The sequence below is a fragment of the Polistes fuscatus genome, unplaced genomic scaffold (genome assembly GCF_010416935.1).
Source record: "Polistes fuscatus isolate 324 unplaced genomic scaffold, CU_Pfus_HIC Scaffold3, whole genome shotgun sequence".
In the NCBI taxonomy this organism is placed as follows: Eukaryota; Metazoa; Arthropoda; class Insecta; order Hymenoptera; family Vespidae; genus Polistes; species Polistes fuscatus.
Genome location: NW_025113107.1, coordinates 728,212 through 751,606, shown reverse-complemented (window position 1 = coordinate 751,606; position 23,395 = coordinate 728,212). Strand labels below are relative to the sequence as shown.

Genomic DNA, 23,395 nt, shown 5'->3' with positions numbered 1-23,395 from the left:
TATATATATATGTGTGTGAGAGAGAGAGAGAAAGAATCTGTGGAGGGGCAGGGATAAACACAGTGGAGGCAACCGAGAGGAAAGGGAGAAGGGGAAGATGTGGGAGGAGAAGATGAGGAGAGAGGGCATATACTACATATATATATATACATCCCCCTCTCTCTTTCTCTCTCTCTCTCTCTCTCTCTCTCTCTCTCTCTTTCTGTCTCTCTTTACCTCTGAATCCCTTTCTCTCTCGCTCGTACTAACAGTATCCACCACTGTTGAAAACCACGGTGGTAGTTTTCGCGCGACTCCCACGAGGTTGAGGATGCTGTTGGAGGTAAAAGAAGCGCAGGAAATAGAAAGAGAAAGAAATAGGATTGGTGGGAGGTGTTTCCGAGAGAGTAATAGGAGGGGGAGAGAGAGAGAGAAAGGGTGGGGAGAGAAGATGAGAGGGAAGAGAGGGTGAATCGAGCATGTCGATGGTGTGTGTGTGTGTGTCTGTCTGTGCGCGCTGTTCCAACACCGGCCTCCTTCACCTTTACGAAAATTAAAACAAAAAGAGAGAAAGAGAGAGAGAGAATGCGCGGAGAGAAAAGGCAGATATCGTGACGCGTTGCTCTAGATCATGCGGTTTGGGATCATTCTCTTAAAGTAAAACACAAAAGAAAAAAAAAGACTTTCTCTGCTTTTATCTGTGTGTGTGTGTTGTGTTATGTGTGTGTGTGTATCATTGCTTTGTCACTTTTTCGTCATCTTCGTCGTCTTTATCCTAAATTCAAGCCCCTCATCCCCTTCTCAGATTTGTGATAATTTCTATTATAATTCAGTGAGTTTACCGTAAATTTACTTCTTGTTCTTGTTATTACTCTATTCTTACTCTCGTGATCTATTTCTTGACCTACGGGCTAGTCTAGATTGAATTATTTGTCTATGTACCTGTTTATCTTTCTATTATGGTTTCTCTGTGCATGTATGCATGCATGCATGAGTGCATTTGTGTGTGCGTACGTGTGTGTTATATGTAAATATACGTTTCGTATTCTATTTCCTTCCATTAGCAACTAACTGCGTGGATAGTTGTTTAGTTTTTAGTATTATAAGTTAAGGGATGATATAATTTACGTGTTTACTTCTAGATTAGCTAGATATAAAATATATATATGTATGTGTATGTTAGCTTATAAAATTATCTATAGAACTGTGTGCATGCATTATATACGATCTTATAGGCAGAGATAGATTTAATAAACAAATCAAATTTAATTAAAGAAAATAATAATCATTCAGATATTTGAACTGACTTTTTTTTTGACTTCAGAGAAATGATATTTTAACTTTGTTAATATTATACTGTATTAAATGCAGATATAAAGCGAGACCTTTTAAATGGGAACGCTTGAGTGTCTGGATTGCTTACGTACGACATGTAAAGAAAATTATTGAGGGAAAAGTAAACTCGGTTGAAATTTTTTTAATCCTCCTTCGCTATTACTCGTTTCCTTGAACAATCTGAACGATTTTTCTTGAAAAATAATTTCTCATATTTAATTATTAAATCACGTTTAATTAGATATAATAATTTATGCGCGTATGTTTGTACGTACACGCATACGTTCACGTAACACATATACGTTATTTACACAATTAACGTACTCGTATCCAATCCTTTTGTTTTTATTTCTATTTTCACAAATTATTTTTATTGATTTAATTTTTCTTCATTTTTCAGGTAAAACAAACGATTCGCTCACCTAACTTCTGCAACTATTATAACTGACCTTACATAAAACAATTTTCTTATGACCTCGAGAACAGTATGATATCGGGAAAGAACTGGTGGGATTCGAAAGAGATAGAATGAATGAACGAATGAACGAATGAATGAATGAATGAATGAAAGAAAGAAAGAAAGAAAGATAGAAAGAGAGAGAGAGAGAGAGGAAAAGAAAAAGGAAACGAAGTGCGCTTCTTGTTCTTTCGACTTTTCCGCCTAAGAGAAGAGAACATCGGCTAACGGCTTATCCCCACAGCTTTTTCCACCAGAGATTTACGAAAGCGTAGCAGCGAGATTTAACCGTTTCACGGATTCTTCTTTACGATTCGAAAAAGTAATACCTACCCTTTCAAACTAGAACGATGACAAAATTCCATCAAAAGTTTTGATCAATTTTAATATATCCCAAATCATTCGTTTATATATAATATATTATTTTAATACTCATCGTTATTTTTAAACTTTATGAGAAATTCTTACCGGTAGCATGATTGACTCCCCCAAATTATGCCCGAAATAAATTAAAGAAAAAAAATAAATCATCCTCAAATTACACCCGTTTCGTATAATCAAATAACGCAAAAAAAGATAAACATTTCTGATATATTTTCCCGTAGAAAAAAAAAAATGAACAAGATACATTAAAGATAATATTTTTCGATCGTACGTATTTTTTCCGTTAACGAAACGATAATTTCCCATAAGCGAAGATCGATAATAGGTCGTGGGGTTTGAAATAACAAGAAGAAGAAAAAGAAGAAGAAAAAAACAAAACAACAGATAAAAAGCGTTACGAAGAACTTGTTAGATCCAAAATAAAACGATCACCCTGATACATATATTTTTATATACTTTCATTCTCTACTTCTTTTTTCTTTCCCCTTCTTTTCTCTTACATTTTTATATTACCTACATATACCAGAAAGAAAGAGAATGACGGAGAAGAGAGTGAACGATAAAATGAAGAGGGTGAAGAAGACGGGGAAAAAGAAAAGGGAATAAAAAAAATGTAACCCTGTATAGGTAGGCAGGTAGGGAAGGTACGAGTTGCCTGCAATTACCCGCGACAAAGCGCGTTAAATTTCCTGAAATTACTGGCCCGTGTTTCAGGTCGTATACGAGCGTTCTTCTCTCGGTACCCTACCTTTCATTTCTACCTACAAACTCTCGTTCCCTCTCTTTCTCTCTCTCTTTTACTAGAGGTTCGAATTCAGTTCTCTACCGAAACTCGTTTCCACCCCTTGTTCCTCTCGAGACTACACTTTCTTTCGTCGCCTTTTCTGGTCGGTAAATTTGGTAGTAGATCGACTGAGAAATAAAACTCGATGAATATAATAAAAAGAAAGAAAGAAATAAAATAAAGAACAAAAGTAACCAAAAAAGAAACAAAAAATTAAATTAAATGACAAGAAAAGGAAAGAAAATATAGAAAGAATTATTCGTTCGTTAAATCGTGACTTTCCATTACGAAATACGATCATTGGCTTGTCTTATGGATATGGGAAGTTACAGTAACTTGTGAAAAGGTGGACTACGCAGAGAACATACGTAAACGACACATGAGAGAGAGAGAGTGTGAGAAATTGTGAGAAATGAGAGAGTAGGCAAAGATTAATGACAAGCTTTCCTCAGCGGCGATTCGAATTTCGTGTTAATGGGATAGGCAGGATATTTTAAGGATAACCCAAGAGACACACGCTCCTGGTTATATCTTTCGTTGGTATCTGTGCGACGCAGGCGCAACCGCCCTACCCAGTTTTCCAGAGATCTTCGTATTTGTATCTATATGAATTTGTGTATGTGTCTGTGTGTGTGTATGTCTCTCTCTCTCTCTCTATCTCTCTGTGTATATGTATATGCATTTGTGTATATATATGTACGCGTGAACATATATACAATCGTGATATACAAGCGAATACGTAGTTAAAAGCCATGGGGGTGGGATAGGGTTGGAAAAGGGGGAGGGGGGGATGTAAGTACTTATTCACAGAGTATGTAAGCTGTGACCGATAACAGAAGAAGAAGAAGAAGATAGTAAGAAAATGTGAAAGTGGGGAAAATAAATACGCGAAAATTCCCCCCGTATGATGCCGGGACTGAAAGAATTTGTAAAAGAAAAAAGAGAAGAGAAGGTAAGATGAAAACGAACCCCCTCGTTCCTTCCCTTCCATACCTAGTTTTATGGTTTTAACGATGTTCCTTATTTTTTTTCTTTTTCTTTTTATTATTTAAAAATACCGATGCACCTCTCTCCTCTCCTCTCCTTAGAATTTTCCGAATACCGAACACGCTGCTCCCTTCTCTCCTTTCATAACTTTTATTATTATCTTCTTTTCTTCTTAACTTTTCCTTTCTATTTTATTTTGTTAATCCCACCCACACAAGCCCCATGCACAACCCTTTCTCTTCCTATTCTCTTTTTCTTTCCTTCGCGTTTTTTTTTCTACGTTAATATTATATTTTTTTTTCTTTTTCTTTTTGTTCTTCCCCCCGCCGCGCCCCTTCATCGGCTTTGCGGAGTATTATTTTTCCAGTTTTGCTTCTTTCTCGTCGTCATTATTTTTTCTTTTTTTAATAACCAACAATCTTATTTCTTTATTTTCGTGAACGCGCTAAACCTCCTCTTCTCTGCAAGTCTCGTCTATTCGTTCCATGTTTTTTTATGTAAACCAGGGTGATGGAAAATATTCCTGTTCAATTTTTTATTAAAAATCGTGATACACGGAAATTGTGTTATCGGAATATCGCGTTATATGAAGATCGTTGCAATTTTTTTTACTTTCTTTTTTTTTCGGTTATACATACACGCGAATCATGTTTTTTAAAAGTTACCGCGTCATAAGAGGGCCCTGCAATATTTTTTTATTTCCTTTTAACATAAATTCTTTTCAGCATTGTATTACAAGAGGGTTGCTACTTATTTTATATGAACTTTTTTAAATATTTTTACAGTATTGCGTTATAAGCGGATTGCCAGTTTGTTTTTATGAATTTTTAAAAATAGTTTTACAAAGTAATGTATTATTATAAGAATAACGAGGGTATTTTCTATTAGTCATGGTATTTTTTTTTCGTACGAACTTACAATATATTCAGATATAAATTTTTATTTAAAACATTTTTCGTTTTATTTCTATCCTTAAACGTTTTTATTTTACGTATGTATATAAACGTAAATTAGTTCAATAGAAATCATTAGTTATTTGTATAGAACTTCTATTCATTTAGATTATATATGTATATACGATCTTATATCCTGTGATATTGTACAGTTGAGAAATTTGATTCCCCTATCGAGATCTCGTAACACTTCTTATCACTTTGAGCATTCAATCGATGCTCATCAAATGTATCATTTGATTTGCCGTCGTAGATGTCGTGTTCGTATATCGCAAAATGACAGGACGAATTGGATGCACTTTGGTTAAACGAAAATTGAACTTGTCAAGAATGAGGAGCTCGTATTACTCCTTTCTGCAGATAGATATGTACCTATTACTATCCTACAGGTTATTATTTATACGTATACGAGGTTGGTATACATATTTTATTCGTATTTAAATATAATACAAAAATGAAATATCAATTAATTCATATACTTTAATATTTTTTTATATTCATTTTTTATATTTATTTTTTATATTTATTTCATATTTAATATTTTAATTCATATTTTTTATACAATTTTTAATTCGAATAATTTTACTGTCAATGTTTAATTTTCTTTTTCTTTTTTTTTCTTGTAATAAAATTTTCAAAAGTAAATTCAAATAATTTTCAACCGAATAAATCAATATTAACATTGGATATGTTTTTTAATTACCGATAAGATATTTTAATTTTCAAACGCGGGCAAATATTATCCTATCCGATTGATATTATCGAAGTTATGAGATTCCAAAGTCATGTATACCGTTAAAATACGAAGAAACATTTCTCCTAATCCAATATACATGTATAAAATATATCCACACATATAATACATAAGTATCTGCTATATTACATTTGAAAAGAAAAGTAGAACTCGCGTTAAGAATTTTTTCATTTCAAGTAAGAATCCTTCTGATATTTCAAATAAAACAAGAAGATATCGTAGAATCTTCTAGATTATAAAATTTACTTGACTTTTTAAGTACATAAACATATATATATATATACAAGTATATATACGTATATATCGAAGTGTTCTGATATCGATTGGTATTTACTTATGAAATACGATAAACGCTAGTAAGCAAGGAGGATGCTACTAGAGAATATGCTATCGTATTATCGAAACTCGAAAATATTGCTTTTCGAAATTGTATCAAAATCTTTCCCTATGATAGTATTATACTTAATACATACGTACATTTATCTAAAATCGGATATATTTATTTCTATGTAAATGAAACGGTGTATCTATGGGTATATGTAAATATTATCAGTAGAATATCCATGTCGATCGTATAAACCCATCCTATTTGATGATAGATAAATCATATTTTAAAATCACGTAGCAATAAATGTATATGATATGCGTAATGCACTTTGAAATGTGTATACGTACTTTGGTGAAAACAGATTGGATCAGATAAAAGGAAGAAAACGTAAGTAAGTAGGTAAGTAAGTGGGTAAGAAATAAATAGATAAAAAGGAAAGATAAAAATAGTTAAAGTATTTTTTCTATTTTCTCTCTCTCTCTCTAAAGTGAAAGAAAATATTGAAAGGTAAAGCAACGAAATAATATTTGTGAAAATGATTTCATGCGCGATCGCTGCATCAAACAGTAAACGAAAGATTTCTTTTTTTGCACTCTCTGATATAAGGAAACAGGAAAAGAAGATGAAAAGTGGCAAAATGTTTAATAAATTGAAACATCTATATACATATATATATATATACAGATATCTACTATGTTTTTAGAAAATTCGATACTCTCTCATTCCAATTTACAGAATCATTCCATTAACGTTAATTGCATATACAAAAGAATAATCAGGACACAAATTCGATCTACATTGATGTTGATCGTAAATGTACGCGTAAGTTATAACCACTTAAAGTGTATATAATATAGTACTTTGAAAAGAGGAGAGAAAAAAAAACATAGCAAGATATCGATAATATCTCGAATGTATAGAATCAAAATAGATAGAAATTTGGTCATTTGCCGATAAATTTCAATGAAATTTTATTTCTTTGGTTTGATATCAGTTCTCTTCTTTTTCTTTTTCTTTTTTTTTTTGTTCAACGTGGTGCGTCGTTCAAGCCAATTCATCCTATAGAATAAATCTGATATAAATCGGATAGCTCAAACCCTTTTCAATGGAAAATCGATATAACCTATTGGAATCCTAATCCATCGAAAACTCGAAATTCGCTTCAAAAACGGTCACGAAATCCGAGCGCGAAAACGCGTTTTCTTTATCTGCCTATATTTATTGCGACAACAGCAACAGCAACAGCAACAGCAACAGCAATAGTAACAACAACAACAACGACAACAACAAAAAATCACACACGGTAAAAAAAGAGTGAAAGAAAGCGGAAGAGTGAGTTTATAAAATAAACGCAAGTACAAACTAAAACATGACAGAACAAAACTGTCGAAATCGTCCAGTCAGGAATACACTGAACTATTATTTGATTTTCTCTTATGTAAGCTTTATAAGTGGAAATACATGCACGCCATAAAGTTAGTAAATCGTTTGCTGATATTCGCAAAAATTTAATACACCGATAAATTTAGAAACAATGTATATATGTTATTAGATCAAATATTAACAAGTTGAATAATGTTTCAAGAGATTCTCAGCATGTTCCTACGTTAATAATACTCTTGTACAATTGATACACCTAATTTATTAATTAATTGCACTGTTAATTGAATGAATTAAAACTGATGAAAAACAAAAAGATCAACCTGACCTAATCTAAAATAAATACACGCATATATAAAAATGACATATATTGGGAAAATCACTCGTGAGCAAAATCAAAGGTCTTACTAATGATCGCTTATGCTAATTTCGAACAAGAAATATCTATGAATACAACCAGTAACCTGTCCCGATATTGGACTTTTCATCCTCGGCATGATTGGGTATTGGAGAAACATTGAACTTCAACACTTATTTTTACCGAAGAAAATTCTGATAAAATACTAACGAACAAAGATCACGTTTCATTCTATCCTTAAAAAAAAATAAATTTGATTAAGATAGGATTATTTGTACAGAATTATACTAATTGCGTTAATACCTATGTGAAATAATAAATATAACATTAGTATAAAACTAAACAAGTAACAATATTTGCAAATAATTATTTGAACAATTAATTAAAATCGATTGAACGTGTCTCGAATTATTTATGTGAATTTAATACAGCAATAAATAAAATGAATTTAAATCAATAAAATGTAAATAACAATCGCAACGCCTAATCAAATATAATAATTGATTCGATAAATCATTTCATTAATATTACAATTAATTAACGAAACGAGAAGTTACAATTTTCTAATACATCGAACGTCAGCCATTGCTTACTCAACACTGCTTACATTGCACCATACAAATTCTATGGACACCGTAAGCAATATCGGTTAACGGATATCATCACGGAAAAGTTGCTGCGTCGAAGATCCATTTGTAAATGAATAAATTTCTACAATTATAAATGAAAGAGAGATAAAAATATTTGCACGTATTTAAATACTTTATTATTGATTGATATGATTTCAACGGAATGTGATGAATTTTAAATGATTTTCCTAAAACCATAAAAATAATGAGATTATGGTAAAAATCTTTCTGAAACCATAAAAAAATATGAGATCTTATAATTATGGCTACAAATCTTCTTACCTAATTTCAAAGTATTCACACCATCGATTATGACTGCATGAAACCAAATAAATCAAATGAAAATTAATTAGATATAAAATTCTGTAATATAAAATATTATTTAATTACGTAGGAATAAATTCTTACGGGGATAGAAGACACCTTACGTCTTATCTCTGCGCCGTTCAAAATCAAAATAAGTTGTGTTGTATGTATGCTTCCCCTCTTATCACGTTATTCTAAATGTTTTTCTATGTGTACTTAATAAAGGACAAATTTCCTGAAATTGGAAAATTCCTGATTATTACTAAGTGTAAAAATAAACAATAAATACGCTTGTTATAATATAAAATAAGCTTGTAGAAAAAAAAACATACAATGAATGCATCGAAAGTTACCTTTTTCTTTATTGATGCATGTTTCGTATTTATAAAGATAGATATTTATTTATTTTTTAATATTTATAGATGATTATATAATAAGTATACATATGTATGTATGTGTGTATGTATCGGTTCTTTGATTGAAATAATTTTAAAAACAATTAGTAAATGTAATCTTGAATTTTGGATGATTTTAAAATACATATACATATTAAAATAGAATATGAATTAAATATATCATGTTGCTAGAAAATTCAAGTCATAATTAAGTATGTATATATCGATTATTCGATTCAAATTATTAAAAAATAATGTTTAAATATATATCTCAAATTTTTGATAAGCCTAACTAAAATACATATACATATTAATACATGGAATATATCTCAATTTTTTCAAAATTTTGATAAAATTCAATGAACTTTGTTAATCTTATTTTACCGTACTGAAATCATTTCACATCTTTTGAAACATCCTGTAAATATGTACGCATAAACATATACAAATATACATACCTTTCACACTTACACATATAAGTACCTAAAGGTATTTAATAGTATATACAAATATTAGCTAACTATAGTTAGAACTTACGTAAAGCTTCAACTAGGTCTAATAATGACCAATTTAGCTCGACGCGGCTTTAGTTTAATTAATGAGGACAACTTATCCGATATTGTAAGCTGACTTTCGAGGTAGGAACGAAATAACAGATGATTTTTCATGTTACACTTACTAACCAGCAATCTACATATATATGCATATACATATATATATATATATATATATATATATATATATGTATCTGAATATTTGTAGGGAGTAAAGTTAGTCTTCTAATGGTAGTGCAATATCATCGATAGTGCACTTGAATCATTAGCAAATAACAATAGCTAAAACTCGTTCGAATACATGCAGAGATTCCTAACTGAAGATAATAAGTTTATATCCGTTAGACCTAGCACGAGGTGTTTTAATGAGGCATTCTCTCTCTATCTCTCTTTTTCGCTCTCTCTTTCTCTCTCTCTCTCTCTCTCTCTCTGCCTCTGTTTTTATATCTGTCTGCTGAATGGAAGCTCTGTGGGAGAGATTTTTCTGCTTTTATCTTTTTCTTCCTCCTACGCGCTACTTTCTTTTTCTCTTTTTGTTATATTTTTTATATTTTTTAACTTCTTCGCACGTTTTACAATTTGCACGTTACCAGAGGAAAAAAAGCTTTAATCTTTTTCTTTCACCTATTTTCTTTTTGTTTTGTTTTTTTCCTTTATCACGTCCCATCGCATTATTCGTATTTAACGAAACGTTAGAATAGTTGCTCTTTAAAAGAAAAAAAATATGATCCCGAGTATGCATGAGTTTGTCTTGAACTATTAGTCTTTTTTCTGTAACGTACTTTTTTTTTCTAGATTCGATCAAGAAACAAACGTGGCTTCCTTTTACGCTTGCGTGAAACCCAACGTATTTTGTTATAATATTTTTTTTTTATTTTTTAACATCGTTCCTTGACAATTAATCATTTTTTTCAATTTTCTACTCGAACGAGAAAAAATTGGATTTTATTTGAAAATATTGACCAACGACCTTGAAATCTCGTGGAGGGAGAAATAAAAAAAAAATGTAACGTTAATGGACAAATTCTTAATATCAAAATAGCCTAACTTTATGCCGAACTATTTTTTTTTTTCATAAAAATAATAAAAAGTTAAATGATTCACCTAACAATACGGTACGTGTATATTCTTTCAACACATTCATATGAAAAATTTTTCGATAAAGTGAAAATAGAATGATGTAATATCGATAATTTCAAAACAGAAAAATCTACATAGAAAAAAGAAAATATGTAAAATAATGAAATAAAATAATGGATGACAAAGAATAAAATAAAATAAAATAAAATAAAATAAAATAAACAAAAAATAAGAGAAAGATTTGTTTTTTTTATCGGATATTTTTCATCGCGATGTAGTCGAATAAAGAGAGTTTGACCTAATTCATAAGAATATTCTCTCAGCCAAGATTTAATTCGCATCTACTGCGAATTAATAAATAAAAGTGGAAGGATATTAAAAAATTGCAAGTAGGTAATATAACAAGTTGTAATTATCGAATGGGTTTGCAACCGGTAACACGAGTTGCCGATACGAAATTATTCGTGGGTGGGAGAAAGGCGAGAGAAAAAAGACGAAGACAATGTGTGTGTGTGTGTGTGTGTGTGTGTGTGTGTGTGTGTGTGTGTGTGTGTGTGTGTGTGTGTGTGTGTGTGTGTGTGTGTGTGTGTGTGTGAAAGAGAGAGAAAAAATTAAAAAGAGAGACAAGGAAGATGATATTTATGCATCGAAATTATAATAACTCGACGGTAATCTCCTTTAGCAACTACGCGCGTAGAAACTTAGTTAACTTATTACTAAAGCAGCTCAAACCTGACGTAGTTTTGCTTCCTCTTATGATTTATATATATGTATGTGTGTGTGTCTGCATGTATTTTGTCTGTTCTAATGATTCGTCTGTCCTAATTATACCTACATTACATACACACATACATATATGACTTTTTCTCTTATCGTATGTGAAAGAGTTTATTCAAATTCGTACGTAGAAAAATATTATGAGAGATCGGTTCGTACATAAATTAATTAGACAATAGAAAGTAAAAGATAGATAGAGGGGGAGAGAGAAAAAGAATGAGATTTTATTCTAACTTGTAGTTTAAACAAAAAATGATCTGTCAGTAGTATAAATTTGATTAAACAAAAAATAGGAAACAGAAAAGATAAAGAAAAACACATAATGATATTTTAATATTCAACTTTTAATTAGAATATTTACCAATCGCCTAATTTAATTTTCATTAAAAAAAAGAAAACCTCAGAATTTAACAATGAATAAAATAAAGAAAAAAGAAAGATAGTGGTATTTTGTAATCAGTAAAAATTTTTCAGAGGAATCTTCTGAAACTCAAATAAATTTGATTTTCGTTAAAAGGAAAAGCTAGTATAGAGGAGGTGTAGGGGGAGAGAGTGGATAGAAAGTATATATAATAAAACAAGGTACGTCAGTCGAGGAAGACGTTGTGCCTTAGGAAATTAGAAAAGCATGGTAAAGTCGTACTCTCAAGTTTCGGCCCCATTTTCGTAACTTTCGGCAAGTACTTGCATGAAAAAGTTATAGCTCGTTAGGTAGCTCTTTAGGTGTACTTACTATGCTAGTCTGGTATTGGCTTAAGTTGGCTACGTTGGTCTATAGGTTCCTAGAGACCTTGTATTCAGCTAGGCAGACATTCATCTCTGTTTTACTCTTGCGAAGTTACTAGTAAATCATACTTGTATTTATGCGGTATCGTAGCTTTGGATACACCTATATACTCTTCGACAGGTTTCTCCGAAATAATCTTATTAAAAAAATAAATAAAGAAAGAAAAAATGTACAGAGAAAGAAATGAGTGATATGATTACCCCGGTACCCAACTTAATCAAATAACTTTTTACAACTTAATTATAACGAAAGAAACTTTATAAGCTAGTTTTGTAAAAAAGGAATACTTTTCTTTGATCAAATGAGAAATAGAGAAATAAAAGGAAACAAAGTAAAAGAATTGTAGATGAAATTCACGCTCTCTACTTCACTCTTCCTCTGTATAAAAGAGATATCAAAATACGGCGCGATATTTAAATAGAGAACGTCGACGCGTACACGAGTTATCGTTTCCGATAAAATAGTTATTTCCATAGAAATCGTTTGTTGCGTCTCGTACGTGGAAAACGCATGAGTAAAATCGATGTCATCGAAGTTACCATACACACACACACACACACACACATACACATTTATATACGTACACGTATACGAGTATATATAATACTTGAAAACAGTTATGAATTTAAAATGGGATCACAAAGAGATCACATTTTCCTCTACGTCGAGTACTTTGCGAAAAAGTGAAAGTAAAATTACATTTTGTAACGTGAATAAGGAGAATAAGAGAAAGAAAAAAAGAAATTTCCGAGATTGTCTTCTTTCCTTTCGAGAGAAGAAAATTCTAGTTGGACGTATTTATTTAACGGGGCATACAATTTTTCATTTGTTATCGTAGTGACACCAATGGAAAGAACGCCCTGTACGTTTTCTTAAAATGGTTACGTTTAAGGGTATTATTTCCACTTTGCCACGGACATTTAGCTACATTTATATTTATTATGCCTCTGGCACGCGGTTGGTATGTCTCACGAATCTCTCTTTCTCTCTTTCTTTCTCTTTCTCGCTTACATTAGACAAAGTATTCGCACTTTTCAAAAAATATTTCTATCTTATAGACCAACCTTACTCAAATCCGAAAACGAATAAGATTAAAATAAACAGGGAAAGATAGTGATGGAGAGAGAGAGAGAGAGAGAAAGAGAGAAAGACTAGTGTCATTTTGTAAATATTTATTGTTTATTTCTTTTTTCTTTATTGAAAGAGAGAGAATGAAATTTTTATCTGATAAATTTTTCAACAAAATATATAACCACGCGTATTTATTAATTTATCGGTTTGAACAATATAGAGTAATATGGAAATTTGTATTGATTTATATTCGAATAAATAAAAAGGCATTAATACATTTGATGTTGAAAAAAATCTATGCTATATATTTTTTGTCATTCGAATAAAATCTTTGACATCATCTCATATTAATAAATAACAGTAGAGAATATTGTTTTATTTAAAATATTTTTTAATATTTTATATTTGAATTGGCAACATTAATACTTTTTATTTAAAAAAATTTCCCACATTACTTATTAATTAATCCAATGAATAAATTAAATTATATTCGTCATTTTTATACGCGAATAAATAATCTTTACCTTATCGATTTATTTGATTTTTGTGTGTTAATACAATTATTAAAGGAATTAATATATTTTGTTAATAGAAAGTCCTGTTTATGTGAAACGACATAGTAGTAGAACAAAGATGATGAAGTTAAATGCATGTGTATGTGTGTGTGTATCGAGGGAATTGAAGAAGTTTAGAGAATTCCTTACTCTCTCTCTCTGAGGTTCTTATCATCCCTTAACTAACCTTTACTACGAATAGACTATATTCGATACCCTTGTCAGATTCCTCTCTTCTAATTTATAACGTCTTAACGGCAAAGAAACAAACCTTTCCTTCGCAAATTTACTTCCTGCGGCAGTAAGTTACTTGTGGTTGCTCGTAAACACATACATATATACTTACACCTACATTTACACGTAGACTAGTGTATATATATGTATTTGTAACCGCTATCACAGAGAAGCAGCATGCGTTTTATTAGTTTCCAACGGTTTCCGAAACACCCTTGTACCATTTACCTTCTTTTTTCTTTTCCTTTTCTTTTCCTCCTTTTTTCTTTTTCTTATTTTCCTTTATTTTCTTTTCCTTTTTCCCTTTCCTGGCTATATCAAGTGTATTTACTAACCTAGCGTTCAAAAGATTTATCGAAAATGGCATTATAGCGTAACTTACTGTACTTCTAGTTTGAAAATTCCCGCCGTTAAGAAATAGCCCTTCGAACAATGTCGATGCTTAGTTCTTTTTTTTTCATAAAACTTATTGAGAAAAAACTAAATAGGTATAAATCATTTTTGTTGTAGTATTATATTTCATTCTAATAAGTGAAAGACTTACTGATGAAAAAGTTACTTACATTAGTTATGCGCAAGATGTTGCGCACAAGCAGGTTAACTATGAAATTAAATTATAAAATTATTGCAGACACTTTTAGTTTCTGGCTCATGACTCCTGGCTTCTGAATGATCTTATAAGAAAGATCTTAAAATGACCTTACAAGAAAACCTTTTATTTATGACATACCTCTTTTGAAACCGAAGTATGTCTAAAACATTTTTTATATCATTCGAAACAAAGAAAATATTTAGGTGACCTCCTTCTGTTGGGACACCTTGTATATTAAATTAATAATTAAATTAATAAATACCTTACTGTATTATATATAACCTCGAAATATAATAGATGATAAATTAGCAACCCCGTTTTCTTTTATTGAGAATTATCAAGTATGCCCATAACTCTTCCTGGTAATATATAAATAAAATTAAACAATAATATATTTTAATAATAAAATAAAATATTGATCTCTGAAATCTTTTAATTAAATTATAAATACCTTTAATGAAATAAATTATAGTTGCAACCTCTTTAAATGTCGTTCGTGTTGTAACAAGTGAATTAGCATTTCCATTTTCTATTGAAAACTGTCACGCATGTGCACAACACCTAATATAATACCTCGAGATAACACTAATTTAATGTAATTGTATAAATATATTTCTCGACGAGATCGTTATTTAATTAGCATAACGGATTGATAGTCGTATATATTCGAGGATCGACATTGCGATAAAACTAAATTGTTATTAGAGTTGAGTTTAGAAACACGAATTCAATCGAGATCGTAACGTCGTTCGGATTACGACTGACAATTTCGAATGCAGTGGCGTCGAATAAACGAATTACTTATATTCAAAGTTGACATGCTTCGTTTATAACAACGATCTCTTCTCTCTCGTAATCGCATCCAAACGTATATTTCATAATCTCGATTAAAAGATCGGTAAAAAACAAATAATGAAATGTTTATTATTAAATTTCTCTTGTTATTGTTATTTCCTTAGATAAATTCAACTGTATTACTTTTTAATAACTCGAAGCATAAACGAAGCGTAAAATAAGCCACTGAGATAAAATTGACCGATAGACTGTGGAAATTGAATTATTTCAAGTTAGCCGATTTTCTTGCGAATACTATATTTTATCTACCACCGAAGTACGATTTATGCGAGATTAATTAAAAGGAGGTTAACCGAGGAAATCGTCTATGAATTTATGCATTAAATCGTTATCGAATTTGATTAAGGTAGTAGAAGACGCGTTAGGTCAACCAATCAAAGGGCTTATCTATATACAGGCGCACTTATTTCATTTTAAAATCTCTACAAATATTTTGTTCTTATTAACATTGTGGATTAAATTAAACAATAAGAAACACGTTTATTATTTCGATTAAATTTTTTTCCTTTTTTTGCAAGTCACTTACACGTTCGCAATTTTTATCATCAACTATATAAAATATTTCCAAAATACATACTAATCTATGTAAACGTGTCTTAATGCATTTTATATTAAATTAAAAATAACAAAAAAGAAATATATGAAATGTATTAGAAAGTGTTAAAATCGTTGAATTAAATATTTTGGCATGAAAAATCTTATTAGTTATCGTTGATGAACGTAAATATTTGTATTTACATGTAACCCTTTTATTGAATAAATATAAATATATATATCAAATTGTTAGTAAAAATAATTTAATGTTTTATTTCCTATGTTACTTCTTTGAAAAGGGTTATCTATAACATATACGTTTCGAATTCACTTATGTTTTTTTACACATATACTATAGTAAATACGATAATACAAAACGTTATCTTTTATGCATGTACATTTTCATTTGGGAAAAAGCTTCTTTCTATTATTCCTAGCAAAGACAAGTTGGACCTCGTTAAAATTGTAATTTAATTCTGTTGACCTTTTGAGCTACGTATATTACATATCACACATACATATATGTGTATATGTATACATGTTTTCATTGCTGTGCGTGCATAAAATTTAATATGTCACATGTTTCGTGCTCGAGGTTAATATTTTATCAAAAAATGCATCTCTTCGCAAATTTGATTATTTATTTCTTTTTCTAATCGATAAATAATCGTTTTTATCATTTTGGTATTATGAAATGTTTATTGGTAACAGTGAATTATTCCTAATTTGACTAACAAGAACTCCATTTTAGTTTTACAATTGTTTGAATATGACAGGAATATATATGAAAGTATTTAATTGAAAATATTTACAGAAAATGGAGAAAACAATCAGTAAAATACTTGACGTGTCTTGGAGATTCGGTGGTAAGTAAAACTAACCTCAAATACAAAAGTTGACAATAAATGATAAGTCTGATATTGAAAATATAAGCGTAAAAATATTATTTTAATGACTTAATATAACTTATTCTTATAAATTTCTATAACTACGTTTATGTACATTCAAATTTTAATGTGTATTCCTTATAAGAAGTATATAAAAATATATATTTTAAGTAGTAATGTGTGTTCGAGATATTAGAAACTAATATACAATATTAGTGAAATATTTAAATAACAAATAAAATAAATACTGTTATTACATTTATTGTCCTGTAACTTAACACTAAATCTACTAACACTTCATATATACCTATTCATACCATGAGCAGTCGAACGACCGCTTTAAAAAAAGTATATATGTTCATAAATTATAGAATAAGATTTTAGCCAATTGGATAGTGAACAATACACCTTTTTTTATTTGATCGTTCATGATACGTTTAATGTTAAAATTAATTTTGTTTTTTTTATTTTTACAGTAACTGCAGCAAGCAACGACTCGGATAAAGTTGGCAAATCTTTTCTGCAATTAAAATTGTCTCTCGATGAAGGTAACAGAATAAAAGATCACTTCATCGAGATGAGTATTCCTGAATTTTATAAATTTCTGCATGATTTAGAGAAAGCTAAGATTAACCTCGACCTATTGGTTTGAATATTTTTAACTAGTACATTTGTCAAAATAATATAAATATTTTATATATCACTGACATATAATTAATTTGATGTTAATTTTAAATTAATGAATAACGTGTTACGTTTAAATATATTAACACGTTTGCTATCAATGTCACTTATCTGCGATACAATAATTTTCATTGAGATTCCAACATCACACATATTGAAAAATAATTTCTTGGCTGTGATCAGAATCCCTTCTTCGCAGTACAGTAGCAAATGTGTTAAAGCAATATTTGTTTCTATTTAGATAAGTAGTAAGAATTTTGTAACAATTTTGGACATCTGATAGTCATACATTTATAAATATATAAATAATTTATCTTTTATCGATAAGATTGAAAGCAGATTAATTTCTTTTTCAAATATTTAAAAATTTTCCTTAAAGATTATTTTGTATGACATTAAAAAAAATTTCTTCGACATACCTTCAGAGATTATTCCTCCATACATTTAGGCATCTTAAAAAATTGTTCAAAATCATATTATTGAAGTAGGTCTTATAATACTATATATATCCGTCATTTAAATTGTTTGTAAGATAAACTAGTCTTTTAGGTAGACGTATTAACAGCTTTGAAATTAAAGTTCCATTGCATTGATCAAACAGTTTGGATTCCGCATAATCTGTTATCTGAAATCAACATAGAATATTACAAATTTTGAATGAAATTCATTTAAAGTTTAAAATAGTTTGCATAGATTTTTTGATATCTTGTTTATTGGATAATTAAAAGGCCAAATAATAGTATGCAAATATTAATACAAAATAGAAAATCTTTATTTATTTTTCAACAACGAATATATTATACATTACAGAAAGAAAGAGAGAGAAAAAGAACAAGAGAGAGAGAGAGAGAGAGAGAGAGAGAGAAAGCAAAATTACTATTTTAAAAAAATCTAATATCAGTATTTATTAATTCAGTGCCTTTTTGAAACAAATTTAGTATTTATTCAAGCCACCGAATTAATTTCTACATCTAACATTACATTATAGCTCATGCAATATTGGCAATTATTACATTTAAATATAAGAGATGTTTTCCATAGGAACATAATCAGTCAATTTAAAAAAATTGAAATACATAAAAGAGGATGCATTTTGCATTCTATACATGATAAATAAATTCAATATTATATTTGCCAGATTAATACTGTCATTGTGAAAATACTATTTATGTAGAAATATCAGATTAGTGAATGCAAAAGCAATGGATTAATATATTATTATTAAAGCACATCTCTCGCATTTATCTTAAACATTTTAACAAGAACTTTTAAAAGAAATTTGTAAAATTACCTAGCAGTAGCAGGTCAAAAAACTAGTAAAAAATTATTTAAAATTCCCGCAATTGCATATACAGATTCGGATCGGTACAAAAACTTCTCTGAAAGATATTTGTAATGTTTAAAACAGGAGGTTTCATTGTTCGAAATTTCCTACGTTTGATTAAAGGAAGATTGACAATGGCACCTCTTTGATTATAAGATTCTGCTAGTGCCAGTGCAAAATTATTAGAATCAGATGTAGAATTCTGTTGTAGCTCGTTGTGTTGTTGTAACGACTTGCCTCTTTCTGCTTTTCGTTGAATAGATTCAAGTACTGGAAGAATTGCTCCGAGTAACGGCCGTTTAGAAGATTCCCCAGACCAACATTGTTCCATTAATCTCCAACACTCCTCATCGAAATGTGGCAGGCGTTCTGGTCTAATGCCTTTTTAAAAAAATTGATTTATTAAGTAAAAAAGTATAAAAACATGAGACAATGTCAAATAATAAATTGCACCTTTTTTCACATTAGTCCATAATTGCTCTTTGTTTTGAAATTGTTCATAGGAGTTTGGCACTTTGACATGCCCAGCGCATAAATGCCAGAACAGAATGCCGAAGGCATAAACATCTACACTACTGTCATAATGTCCAGAAAGAAGTTCTGGTGCCATATGAACAGGTGTACCTACGATACTTCCTGACATCATAGCTTCAGTGATACAAAAGCCGAGGTCAGTTAGTTTAGCCCTATTTTCTGTATCAAGGAGCACATTATTCAACTTAATGTCTCTATGAACAAGTCCTTGAGAATGAAGATAACGTATTCCTTCCAAGACATCAATAGCAATTTGCAAACGTTCTAACCAAGATAATCCTGCGTGTATTCCACAATACAAATCTCTACTTAAGCGGTCTGTAATTAATAAGACTGCAGTTCCCATTCCATAACCACTTCCATAAGCTTGATCTATGACTGAACCTCTTAATTTTACAATTCTTTTATGATCTGGTATCGATCTGGTGTAGTAAAATTCCATCGCTAAATCATTCCAATGTCGTTCATCTGGTGGAATAACAGATTTGACAGCACAAGGTCCCGGAGCTCCTCCCCAACCGTTACATGCAAATACTACACCATATTGACCACGACCAATTTCTTTACCATAATGTGGTATACCAAAACGAACAGCATCAATCATCGATGTGGATTCCAAGTATAATCTAGCTAATCTTGGCGCATAAAATTTTCTAATGGCTACCCTTTGTTCCTCTGTCCTTTCTAACTTTCCAGAACAATGATTTTCAAGAGACTTTAGAGAAGATTGAAATGCATCGTGAGACATTTTTAATTTATCTCTGAATTGCATTGAAATCGTTTTTGCTAATCTTGCTGCAGATAAAGAATTTAGAACGTCGATGGTAGCTTTTCTCCTCCAAGACCCATCTAAGGTTGGTGTAGGAGACCATGGCAAAGGAAGAGACTTGAAAAGTTGCCGTAATCTTTCTAGAAAGGAATGTACGAGAGATGGGGAGGAGTTATGAAGTTCCACATTGTAAGCTGCAGAAAGTATTTGTTTTAAGGCATCGCTAGCTAATAAAGAAGAGTCGTGATCACAAGTTTTTTCTAGACTCAATAAGCACCGTTGTAATGTGCCTATAAATGTTTCTCTTAAACATTCTACAGAGCTTACAAGCTTTTTTGCAACTTTTTCACGTAAACGTCCAAGTACAAATCTTTGCATCTCCGAAGTAGCTGCTCGCACCGTCACAGACCATTCTGCTCTTTCGTTCGTACCAAAAGGAAAGTTTTGATATTGTTGCAAATCATCGGTCGATAAAATAACATCGTTTTTCATTTCTTGAATAATATTTTCTATCAATTCCATTAATTCTTCTTGCTTGTCATTAACAATTTTCATCAGATTAGCATACAATTCATTTTCTTTCTGTTGAGCATATTGTATTCTCTTAGGAGTAATCTGAATTTGACGTGCCATATCAAAGGCACTTAAGATAAATTTACGTAAACTTGTTGTATGTACTTCATTTAAAAAATTACTAGCATTAACAAGATAATTATGAAGACAACCTCGAATAAAATATAAAATTCTATCCAGTTTTTTGCGTGAGTTTATTATATTGCTAGAATTAATGCATTGACCGCCAACCAGCCATGGTAATTGTTCAACTTCAATGGATTCTTCTGTTCCAAGATAACCTAAATTATTCAGTTGATCTAGCCACATTAATCCAAGAGAATTTATTTGATCTAAATCAACATCATCCTTATCTTTAAGTAGATTATTATCACACTGAGTTAGTGTACTTTGTAGTCTATGTTGTTCCGATTCTGTTAATCCTCCATCTATACTATCCAATGAAATATTTATAAGAGACGACACGAATAATACAGGATTGTAAGGATATGTTTCTTTCAGGTCTCTTAATTCTTCCAGTTGTTGTTCCGATAAAGGATAGTCACTCAAGGCGTAAAGAAATATTGGTAGAATGCCAAGAGTTCCTTTAGCAAGAGTTTTAACTGCTCCGTTACATGGGGCAACATAAATTTGTACTCCATCTTTTAATATACTCAAATCAAGTTTAACTTCGAGAACTGTTATGCAATCAACATCTTCGTTTTCAGATTTAGTCAAATCTTCAATTGGAAGTGTACCCCATGCTTTTTCGTTGGCTTGTAATTTACCTACAACTTCATATTCCATACCCACCACTAGACTGGCCTGATTCGTATGACCGTGAGTAAATTTGGCCCACCTCCATAAGCCGTTAGATGCTGGTAAAATATCAGTGGAAAGTAAATTATTTATCAACGCTGCTTTGGACTTATTGTCTTGACCAAGGACGACTATGGCTGGAGAATTTTGCAAAATGTGTAGGATTCTATTTAATGTTAATGGCGGTAACAATTGTTCAATGATATTTTCTGAAACATCGATAAATGACAATTAAATGTAATATTAAAATATATATAGAACTATGTGTTATTAAATATTTACCTCCATGGAAAAAATTTTCTGAATTAATAGCTTCGAGAGAACGTTGAGTCTCATCTAAAATTTGTTTTAATTGATTACGATTGCGTTGGTATCTTTTGAATTCGTGTGGTAATTTGCTTACCATTTTTAAATCTTCCCTTTTTATCTAAAATATTATTTTAAATATAAATAAAATTACAAAATATATTCATGATTAATTTTAATAATAAAAATGACAGATTACTACTTTTATATATGTGTGAAATCATATATTTTAGTTTTATTGTTTATTAAATATTACATTAAAAAATTAATATTGAATCTGAAGTAAATAATTTTTATTTCATAAGAGATACTTTTTTGTAAGCTTACAAAAATCATTGAATTAGTAATTAGAAGTATATTTTATCGCAGTAATTTAATTTTGAAAAGTAAAATATAATAGACAATTTAATATTTGATGTAATTTGCATCAAATAATTTCACACGTGGGTTGGTTGAATAGTTTTGAGCCTGAATATAGAAACAATTTGTTTGAAATTTTTAATAAAAGTTTGTTTGTTGAGGCTCAAAACTTTTCAACTCACCTAAGTAAAAGATACTCTATTTTTAACAAATTTTTTTTTTGTAAATATTTACAAAACATACACGTGTACGTAGAAAATTAATATAAGTGTTAAAAGAAAAAGAGATATATGTATAGAGAGAGAGAGAGAGAGAGAGAGAGAGAGAATGAATGAAAAAAAACATTAAAATAAATAAAATGCGTGGTACCGTCGGCAGACGACAAGTAATTAGAATAAATATTTTTTCCAACTGACGTAGGAATAATTCATAAGATCCTGAGATTTAACTGGTTCCTCACATAACTGGAATATTAATAAATACACTTATTTCCTAGGTTGTTAAATTAAAAATCACGTATTTCACATAAATCTAACTGATCTGTTTTGACAGTTCGGTGTAATAATAAACTCCAACAGGAGAAGAAGAAGAAAAGAAAGATAAAAAGAAGAAAAAGGGAGGAGAGAAACAGAGAGAGGTTTGAAATGGAAAGGAATAAAAAATATATAGTTTCTCGTATAGTTTGTTTAAAAACAGTAAGGCTACAATATCCAAATAATGATGATAACCAATCGACGCATATCGGTCGTACTGCGTCGATTCGACAATGTTCGTCTTTCTTCGGTCATTTCCGATCGTTCAAGAACACGCGGTAATTTTAATTTGAGAAAAATCATGAATTCTCTCTCTCTCTCTTTCTCAGAGCGCATCGTGTTTTACTTACACATATATTATTACTTACATATTTAAAAAGCAAGATAAATAGAACGCGTCATTTCAATAGACCTTGATAAACATTATACTTACGAATACATGTATAGAGTGCCTCAAAAATTGTTTTACCGAGAAAAAGAAAAATGAAAAATAAAAAAAAAATAAATGAAAAATCATTGATCATTTCTTTTATAAATAGATTTATAATAATATTGTTTTT

At 30.2% G+C, this 23,395-nt stretch overlaps 2 protein-coding genes across 4 annotated transcripts; one reads left to right on the top strand and one right to left on the bottom strand.

Moving 5' to 3' along the window:
• Nucleotides 1-16,828: 16,828 nt before the first annotated feature.
• On the top strand, nt 16,829-17,938 carry LOC122520243 (COMM domain-containing protein 7-like). Its single transcript, XM_043640321.1, has 2 exons — nt 16,829-16,933; nt 17,431-17,938. The coding sequence occupies exons 1-2, from the start codon at nt 16,885-16,887 to the stop codon at nt 17,604-17,606; spliced, it is 225 nt and encodes a 74-aa protein (XP_043496256.1). The 5' UTR covers nt 16,829-16,884; the 3' UTR covers nt 17,607-17,938.
• A 39-nt stretch (nt 17,939-17,977) lies between these two features.
• Nucleotides 17,978-23,072, bottom strand: LOC122520210 (dual serine/threonine and tyrosine protein kinase-like). Of its 3 annotated transcripts, XM_043640258.1 has the most exons (6): nt 22,719-23,072; nt 21,919-22,063; nt 19,416-21,845; nt 19,104-19,343; nt 18,930-19,017; nt 17,978-18,263 (listed from the first exon to the last, which is right to left on the bottom strand). In XM_043640258.1, the coding sequence occupies exons 1-5, from the start codon at nt 22,731-22,733 to the stop codon at nt 18,944-18,946; spliced, it is 2,904 nt and encodes a 967-aa protein (XP_043496193.1). In that variant the 5' UTR covers nt 22,734-23,072; the 3' UTR covers nt 17,978-18,263; nt 18,930-18,943. The 3 variants fall into 3 exon arrangements, with proteins under 3 accessions (XP_043496193.1, XP_043496191.1, XP_043496194.1); XM_043640256.1 differs by lacking the exon at nt 17,978-18,263 and having other exon boundaries at nt 18,851-19,017; XM_043640259.1 differs by lacking the exon at nt 17,978-18,263 and having other exon boundaries at nt 18,851-19,017; nt 22,672-22,760.
• Nucleotides 23,073-23,395: the final 323 nt, after the last annotated feature.

Bases quoted from the DNA above. Each gene is read 5' to 3' on its own strand.
- LOC122520243 (XM_043640321.1), top strand. From the start codon at position 16,885: ATGGAGAAAACAATCAGTAAAATACTTGACGTGTCTTGGAGATTCGGT. The intron at 16,934-17,430 runs GTAAGTAAAACT...TTATTTTTACAG, and splicing joins CGTGTCTTGGAGATTCGGTG to TAACTGCAGCAAGCAACGAC.
- LOC122520210 (XM_043640258.1), bottom strand. The intron at 21,846-21,918 runs GTAAATATTTAA...TCGATGTTTCAG, and splicing joins AGAAAATTTTTTCCATGGAG to AAAATATCATTGAACAATTG. The intron at 19,018-19,103 runs GTGCCATTGTCA...AATATCTTTCAG, and splicing joins AGAATCTTATAATCAAAGAG to AGAAGTTTTTGTACCGATCC.